Source organism: Melanaphis sacchari, unplaced genomic scaffold (genome assembly GCF_002803265.2).
Source record: "Melanaphis sacchari strain LSU unplaced genomic scaffold, SCAv2.0 Contig20_pilon_pilon, whole genome shotgun sequence".
Taxonomy (NCBI): domain Eukaryota; kingdom Metazoa; phylum Arthropoda; class Insecta; order Hemiptera; family Aphididae; genus Melanaphis; species Melanaphis sacchari.
This window is the reverse complement of record NW_020271042.1, coordinates 434,044-443,685: the sequence shown is the minus strand read 5'-3', so window position 1 is coordinate 443,685 and position 9,642 is coordinate 434,044. Positions and strand designations below refer to the sequence as shown.

The 9,642-nt window shown below is 30.2% G+C and overlaps 1 protein-coding gene across 1 annotated transcript in view; it reads left to right on the top strand.

The window, feature by feature from the left end:
- The window catches only part of LOC112593569 (alpha-mannosidase 2), a 133,140-nt gene that overhangs the window by 117,998 nt on the left and 5,500 nt on the right, over positions 1-9,642 (top strand). The window contains exon 4 of the mRNA XM_025338028.1: positions 2,982-3,115. Within this exon, the coding sequence (XP_025193813.1) occupies positions 2,982-3,115 (134 nt within the window). The remainder of the gene's footprint in view (positions 1-2,981; positions 3,116-9,642) is intronic.

Genomic DNA, 9,642 nt, shown 5'->3' with positions numbered 1-9,642 from the left:
TGTGTGTGTGTGTGTGTGTGTGTGTGTGTGTGTGTGTGTGTGTGTGTAAATTAATCGACCATATTATTATTATTATTATTATATATACGAATTACGAGGTATAAATAATCTCCAAAGTACCTATGCATACACGCGTAATACTCGAATTATTATTTAATGTAATAGGTACATAAATATTTTTGATTAGGATTTAAATCTCAAAATGTACGCATTGAAGCGTGAGACGATATTATAATATTAATATAATTGTGATTTTACATGGAATTATGATGTCGTCCGTACCTTCAACCATACACGCGTGCTCAACTATACGGTCAATATTATAATATAATTATTGAATATTAATAATTCGTTTTAAATGTGTGGTCTTTTAAACGGGAATGTATGCTAAAATAATATGGCTATAGGCAGTATTAATGAAATCTATGTGCACGATAAAATATATAATTTATAAGCGCCATTTTAACCTTACTTGGTGGCGCTTGTTATGAAAATGTAAATATAATTTTACATAACGCTTAGCTGTGTAAAGAGGAGCTGCAGAACAGCAAGGCATGTTACATTAGTACCACTTTATTTATAAATCCTAAGTTATCAAACGGATAGAAGAATACTTATTTTCCGTTCAAGTATAACGTGATGAAATTCAATGACATTTCAATAGCAATAATGTACGTATGATGTCGTATACAAACAAGTAATACCTTTGTATTCAAAATTAATTAATTTCATTTGGTTGCATTTATAAAACAACCATATAAATGTAACATCTGAATAAACAAAGATTTTATTTTTCAAAAAAACGTAAGCAACTACTAAAATTTAAAAAAAGATGTACAATATATTTTAATAATGCAATTGTGTGTTATGATACTGTATTGTGATCAAAGACTACGGCCTAATGGCAATCATTCGTATTCGCTCATTACTTTGAAATGAAATATCTTAATTTAATATAATCATTAATACACAATAATACGCGATGGTCAAAATTGTCAATAAAGAGGCTTTCACAAAATTTCTCGTTATTTCGAGCAAACGTTTTAAAATATAATGTAATTCGATGTATAGTAATTAAAAACATTGCAAAAAAAAACTACTGTGGATATTTTTTTCGAATAAATCTCTTGTTGAATGGGAAAAAAATAACCGCATACCGATTACAAACTTACTCTTCGAGCAGTATACATACAAACAAATATTTATTATGGGCATAGAGGTCGTTCTATAAATACACTATTGTTCCCAAGAGTACAATAGCGGATTACCGATTTTTTTCTTTATTTGCTATCTTGTGTCTATACCTTTATACCTTAATAATATGGTCGAAATAATTCTGCACATATTGCAGAAGTAAGAACTCTCTAATCTTTGTTCCGGCTATTCCTTCGATGTTAAAAATGACACCGAAAATCAGAACTTATTGAACTATATAAAGATATATTATTCTAAAAAAAATTAATTATTTCAAGCTTTAACCTTATTTAATAATTTATAATTATTTTTTTATAATCGTTATTTGTAAAATAATGCAATCTATTTTTCATTTGTGTTACGTAAACAAGAAATTTTTTTTTTTATACAATTTGTAACTTTTATTCATTGTAACACAATAATATGTTGTATGTAGCGTTGTATAATATAACGCTTATATACAACGTTGCACCAAACTCCCATATTATTATGTATATATTACACATAAAGTGTACAGTCGTACAGACGATATACATATACAAAATCTGACACGAATATTATTTAATTGGAAACATCCATTGAAGTTCGACACGACGACACTAATAAAATTTATTATTAATAGGATACTGCTGTACCCAACAAAAAATTCAAAATGTAAAAACTATTTTACGTATTTAATTATCTCCTAAATCAATTTTGACACGTCGTTTAATATTCAATACAGTAGTTAGTAATTTTTATTGCAATATGCATAGTTATCAATTAAATCAAATCTTATAAATTTTTTGGTACAATTTTTCAAAAGGTCAAAACCAATCGTTAATGTATTTTTATAAAATATGTTCATTATTCACTATAATTTTTTATAAATAGTCAAATAATGGAATAAATTAAAAATTTTACGTAATCATTTTAAAGGAATTACTCACAATTTATTTCAAAAATCAAAATTCTAAAACATGAATATATGATTTATTAAAAGTAAAAACAAGTAATGTATATTGTATATATTAACTGGTATAGATATTAATGGAATAAAAATTCAATAATAGAAGATAATGAGTGAATAGCTCACGTATCGTATAATATTATGCATTATTTACCAATTTACAATGCATATACATTTCTTACAATTAATAATTCTGAAACGGGAAGATTTTAGCCTTAAAAAAGTATCTATAATTAATTATATAATATTATAGTATGAAGTATTTATAACACCTAATTAAATAAAACAAGTAAACGATATAAACACAAAGTTTAAATGTGATGTTTTAAAATCTTCAAACAGTAGGTATTAAAATAATTTTTTTTAAATAAAAATCAGTATTTATTTATGGATTACTTTATATAGTGTATTAGTGTATATACAGAAATTTCAGGCGTTAATTGTATCATGGCATCACTATACAGGTGACTGCAATGATACAAAAACATGTTTTTGTAAAATAGTTTCAATATTCTCATTGCCATCTATAATTCTTTAAGTACCGCAATCGTTTCTAAATATAAAAAAAACCTGTTTTTATATCATCTGAAAAATATTTGATTTAAATATATTATGAATAAATAGCAGGTGATGCTGTGAAAAGTTTAATGCTTTTATTTTTCAAACTTTTAATCGTAAGCCCGCGTGTTTTTAATAAGTTTTCAACTACCTATACTTCACTTATATACATTTTATAAAAAAAAAATATTTATATACCTACATATTATAAGACCACTTACTCTTTAAACAACAAAATGGTAATGGTAAAATATTTTAAAATGTTATTACAATGTTTCAGCGCTCATCCGACGAAAAAGAAAGTGGTCCAGCGGTTATTGGCGGAAGGACGTTTAGAGATCACTACTGGTGGATGGGTGATGACGGACGAGGCCACAACACACATCTATGCCATGTTGGATCAATTGATCGAAGGTAATGTAACAATAACGAAATTACATAAATAGTACAAACTCATACAACTAGGCGTATTATGTATAAGTATTACGCTAAACAGTTTCCACCCGTTCCCGGTTTCAAAAGGGGAAAAAAAAAAAGAAGGCGTATTATGTATAGTATCTGTATACTATGTATACAATAAAACAGTCTGATGGAACAACACCAATACTCACTGTTATTATAGTTATTTACTTATTATAGTATTGTACGATATTGGTCTCGATCTAAACTAAATATTTCTCACTTAGATTCAATCCTTCTATGTATTAAGTTCGACAATATTATGAAAAGCGTTTCTCTCAATATTTGCTATATAAGCGAAGCATAATAATATGTCACTTTATAATTGCCTTAAGATCTAATTTTCGATGATTTTCTCCCAGTTGTATTGCATTTTGAAACTCTATAAAACGATACCACTTTTCTATTTTCTCAAACTGCTACTTTAATAATTTCCCAACAACAATTATCTTTTATGAATATTAGAATAATTTCCATGTTGGCACTTATATATTATATATACTCTTATTGTGATACTTTTTACAAGCAGTAAATTCATCTAAAGTTGTATAATTCCGAGACGTTTTTCTCACTTATAAATTTTAAAATAATTTGTATGGTATATAAAACAATTAATTGTTATACGCTTAAATAACTCATTCGTGCCAGACTGCAGTAATATGGTTCTAAGAAAAATGTTAGAAGACCGACTAACATCTTTTTAGCGTTAGTTTTTATAACAATTTATTCTCGTTTTTATACAACCCTTATATTACAGTTAAGTGTAGTTTATATAAAAATATTTTTTATTTTGCACAACTTTAAATATGCGCTCCTTCAAAACTAGGAGTTCAGAGCTGATTGCTCTCTCTAATCAAATATTATTATTGTGCAATGTTATTGGTCACGATCTCAACGCGGCCGTTTACACCGCCTCCTCGACGCGCATTTACCGATTTAGACTCACAGAAGTATAATGAATTTATTAGCGTTTCTTCGAGTACGCTTTTAATAACTCAAATAATTTCCAGCTTTCCGTCTTCTCGTCGTCGTCGTTTCGTCATTCTCGTGAACTTCTGTTCTGCAGCTATGGTGTAGGGTAGGGTAGGAGTACTCCGTTCATTTTTTTCCATTATTATTATTACTATTACTAACTGTTATACTACTATAATACCCTCTTTAAGTGTGCGTACACGTTTTTTTTTTATTTTACTCGCTTTTTTGAACAGCAGCTAACAGATGACAGCAACGCCACTTTATTAGACTTCTCCGCGGAACGCGTTCTAAGTGCAATCACTTCGCGTACATTATTTTAATGAGAAATAATCTGCTACCGCATTTTTTTTTCGTCATTGTAATAAAAAAGGATAGGGTGAAAAATTAGAGGTTCTTACACGTTTTATATAATCTTAGTATATATACATAAAATGAAAAATTGTTTATCATTATAAGGCCGCGCTTATTTGGCGAACGCGGGGTATGATGGCTTAGGAGTAGTTTTGATTTAATATTTGATTTTACCACACTTCGCTGGAAGATAAAATATTAGATCAATAACACGCCGATTAATTCCTAAGTAATGTAAGTACTCGTTTAATATCCATGGGAAAAATATTTTAATAATTAAGTTGGACGTTACCACTCGAAAACGAGTGACGATCGTTCCTCTCCAAGATCGAAAGCCAATGCAAGAAACGCGTGCACCGATGGATTATGATAAATTTTAAAATATTTTATGTTTTTTTATGGACGTTGACGAATAATCGTTTATTATACCCATCTACATGCATGGGTATTATATAATGCCGTGGCGAACTGCAGTGTCGAGCCCGGGCAACTTTATGTGTAAATATATATTACCTATGTGAAATTTGAATTCGTCATACTCGTTGTACCTATGTGGCGATAAAAAATAATTATAACAACGACTGTATTATGCGTATAATATTATAATAGCGCATTCATACACGCGTTCAGGTCTCAGGATCGCGGGCCATATTTAGTCATAATATACTCGTATAATATGTAGTCGATAAGCGTCATAAAACATGATATTACCTACACGACAACCCACAGCCGCCGTACGTCTGCATCGACTGCGACGCGAAATCATGAGACCGTGAATTTTATGGGTGATGGATGACGCGTGGTGTACATACATATACCTATATTATTATATACAACGTGTTTACACGCATATCGTTATTATTACATAATGCAGTACGTCACGTCATAAGACTCGCGTGTCCCCCCCCTCGCACACCCCCGCAAACGCACGTGCCGCGCAACCCCGCCACGTATACGGACGTGTGTTCACGAAATCTTCGTGCCGAGACCCATCTCGAATTCCTCCATGCCTTATACCGCGCCTATATATATTACATTAATGTGTATACCTGTAATACGTTTACATCGCGTACCTGTGCGTAAGATTTTAAATATTAGGCATAACTACTCCGCCGAGATTTGTCTGCTCCCTCGCCGCCGCCGCTTTCTTGGGGGGGGGGGAGGGACGGTGTTGGCGTAACCCCACCGGGTAGATTGCGTACAGCACCACAGCAGCTATGCTCCTCTCTGACGTGCCAAATATTATATCGAACGCCGTACATTATATTATTATTATGCCACACCATTGTTCTTCGTTATGCACAACACGCAGCTGAGCTTTTCGCGCGTATATTATATAGATTATACGTATATTGTATAGTATTTTCGCGTGTAGCGAAGCGTACCTATATTATATTATGGGCGTAACAATACACTTATCACAGCCTTTAGAGTCATTGCTTTTGTAATATTTTGGTTGACAATGGGCATTTTGCGAAAATTTTTATATTGTTATTTTAAAACGCGGTCACCCTTAATAACACGAAAATTATATTATATTATATTAATTATTCCAAAATAATAATCTATAATATCATGATCAATCCATGTTCGCTATCTACTGCGGTCAGTTTTTCTCTCTTCGAGAAGAAGCACAAACAATTGAAACGATCCTTTCAACCGCGTACTACCGAATCTTATTGGTTTATAATATTTTCAACTTTTAAATTTTCGCCGATCGGTGTATAGCTAGTTACTAGTTAGTTTTACCAAACATAATTAGACTTTGAAAATAATTTTAAAAATGATTCTTTAGATAGCAACACTTTATTCATTTTGTTTTGTATAATTAAAGTCTAGATTTAAAATTGACTCGTTTGATTTTACTTTTGCCGTGATAATATTATTTGCGTTTTACTTAGTTCTGAGAATTATAATAATTAATATGCCTTTACAAAAATTTTATAATATTTATAAATCTGATAATATTACATGTATTGTTTTAATTTGATCAATACGTCCTGCAGGCTGCAATACTATTTTGTAAAAATTTAAACTGCATGTAATGGATACTAATAATTATTTTATTCAAGTTCAAAACTATTTATAATATTATGTTAAATATATTAAAGAACGCCATTTTAAATTACTCAAATATCAAATGTTTTAAACAATAATGTCAATATTTCTGTACAACAAAATAAAAATAAATACTTCTGATGTAAATTTAAAACGGCCAAAAATATAATAAATCATAAATCAGCACTTATTGTTTAATTATCTGAACTTCCACAGCGTCGCCTATAGATTTACCTCTTTTTAAACTGAATTATACATAAATTAATCAGATGTTTAACACTTTTATTTTTGTTGTTGTTTTATTAAATATAAAATACAAGCCTAAAATTAATCCAATTATAATAACTACTTTATTTTCAGTAACCAATGGCACCACTATATATATACAAAACTTTGATTTCTTGCGAGCCAACAAATCCGTGCGTAAGCCCCTCTTTATTCAAAAAAATTCAAAATTTTAAAAATTGGCTTCGAGGTGCGCTTCGTTGATTATAGGATAACCAGGTGTATAAACCAAGTTTGAGAACTATAAATGCGATGGATCACTTCCACACAGATACAAATATTGCATTTTATTAATATACATAATAACAAAATATTTATGTCATTTAAGTCCAGCTATATAGAGGAGCACGCGTCTATTGTGCATTTGACTTAAATATATGCGAGTAAACTTTATCGATACGACAATAAAATAATAATTGAATCAGAGATACAACTTTAATTGTGTATACGTTTGTGTATACAGTATATGTATAATGTATATGTTTGTTAAATATATTAACTCGCACAAATTGATCAATCTTTAATTTATACCTTCTTCAATCCTGCACGTTTTATTATTCGTTATTCCGTCTATCGGAAGTCGGAGGTTTATACTGTATATTAACCGGCGACGGAGACAGTTTTATATTGTGCTCAACTACTACTATCGTGCATAGTCGTTTAATTCTGTCCACGACTTGTGCTATAGTGATTTCTCTAGAGGACGATACACCGCCACCGCGGAATAATTTCTTTTCTCGGCCATATGCGTGGTATAGATATGTACAATATAAATATTATAATGTAGCGATTCCGTGAACGTCTCTTGTGATTCACCGCGGATAAGTATTAAAAATATTATTATGTAGTTCGATGTACGATTTGTCAGCTGCTCGGAGGATTATTATTTATTCATATATTTTGGACGCGGTCCCATTGCGTATGTAGACGGTACATTATAGATAAAGAGAGAGTTATGACTTTGTGGCGTAAAAGATAATCGGTTCGAGTAATCGAGTAAATAATAATAATATGATGGATCGTCGTTATTGCGTCCTATTCAACAAAAAAATATACGTCCACCTCTCATGTCCGTGTGCTTGTATAGAAACCCAAATATTATTCCAACGTAGACTCTTTGCGATGTTCTCATACGAGTAAATCATCATCTGCCCATGACCGGACGAACATAACATAATATTTTATATATCATAGTAACGCAGCGATGATATATTAAACAATATCGTATATTATATAATATTATTACAATGTTATCAGAGAAAAATTCAGTAAATTCTATACAACGATAATATAATAGCAATATTTTAACCCGCACATATAAAACCATGGTATTGGTTGCATAATAATTTTATTATGTACATTACACCCGTGTTGATAATAATAATAATTTAACACATTTTATATTATTTTCGATTAAAGATAATGATGCACGGCGGTACATTGTTCAAGTGTAGAATTTATTATTTCAACAAACCAACCACCCTAATGAGTGATAAATTTTATATATTAACCAGATTATTAGCTTCATTTCATTTATATGCTATACATGCAACGATCAAAGTGGTTCAAAACAAATATTGGTTATCAAAATATCAGAAATACTCAGAATACATGTTCTTTCTTTTTATTAAAACATATTAAGATATTTATGTATATTTGTTAACTACAATTAGATAGGTGAATCTCGGTTTTAGATATTAATTATTAGTTTGTAGTGTGATATAAGTTATACATATTATATTATTTTGTCGAAAACTAAATTATAACTTTCCATTTAATGATGCGTTATGATTTGATATACATGTTAAAAAGTAAGTTAAAGGATGCAAAACGTTAAAAAAAAAAATAGGACGAATGTTATACATTAAAGTCAGGTCATTTTAAGTTACAGTTATATTGGAATTCTCGAAACACATTATTTATTAATTAGCCTGTCTCGTATAGTGTTTTCAATGTGCTAAATTCAATTCTAATTAGGTATACTAAATGCTGGTTATAAGTATTATAATAGCTAGAGTATTGTGGTGTGGTGTGTACAACGGTCAATCATCATTCGGTCATGTTAGGTATTAGATCTCGCGTCTCTATTTAGGAATTGTCGGTAACCGATAGAAAACCAAATGACACAACTTGTCTCCTGCAACGAGAAATATTTATATATATATATATTATTGCATAGTACGTATATGGTGTATCGATCTTGTCACTTTTATAAGTATAATAATATAATGTACATACGCGTACCTACTTCAACGGGACGCAGGCGACGAGTACTTATATATACGTGCGTTATTCATGTTACGCCGTCGACTGCAGTCGTTTCATTTTAGAACCTCCGAAACAGACAGGTAAACACATACACACACAATATTACGACACTTGACAACTCTTCCGGAAAGATAATAATAGTCGGAGCTTGTTAAAAATGCCATGTCGCATTCGACGTTATATAATATACTAACGCACACATAAAATGGTAAATCTAAAAGCACTATTGCTGCAAATACCTGCAATACCAAATGATCCATTTAATGGTACATAAATTTTAACATTTTTCTCAAAGAAATGTTTTCATAGTTTTTTTAATGGCAGTATATAATATTTTTAATACTTTATTTTAAATAAAAATATTTTTTTAAGTATTTCGATACAAAAAAATTAAACTTTGGACGAGTACCTTATGAGTTAAGCCGAAGTACCATCACTGGACGGTTTCTTCAATCAAGCCCCCGCCAGTCAAATCATATCCAGATATATTTTTGGCTTATTGTACTTATGTACGGATCATTGAATTTCTCTAATAAAAATTTAAA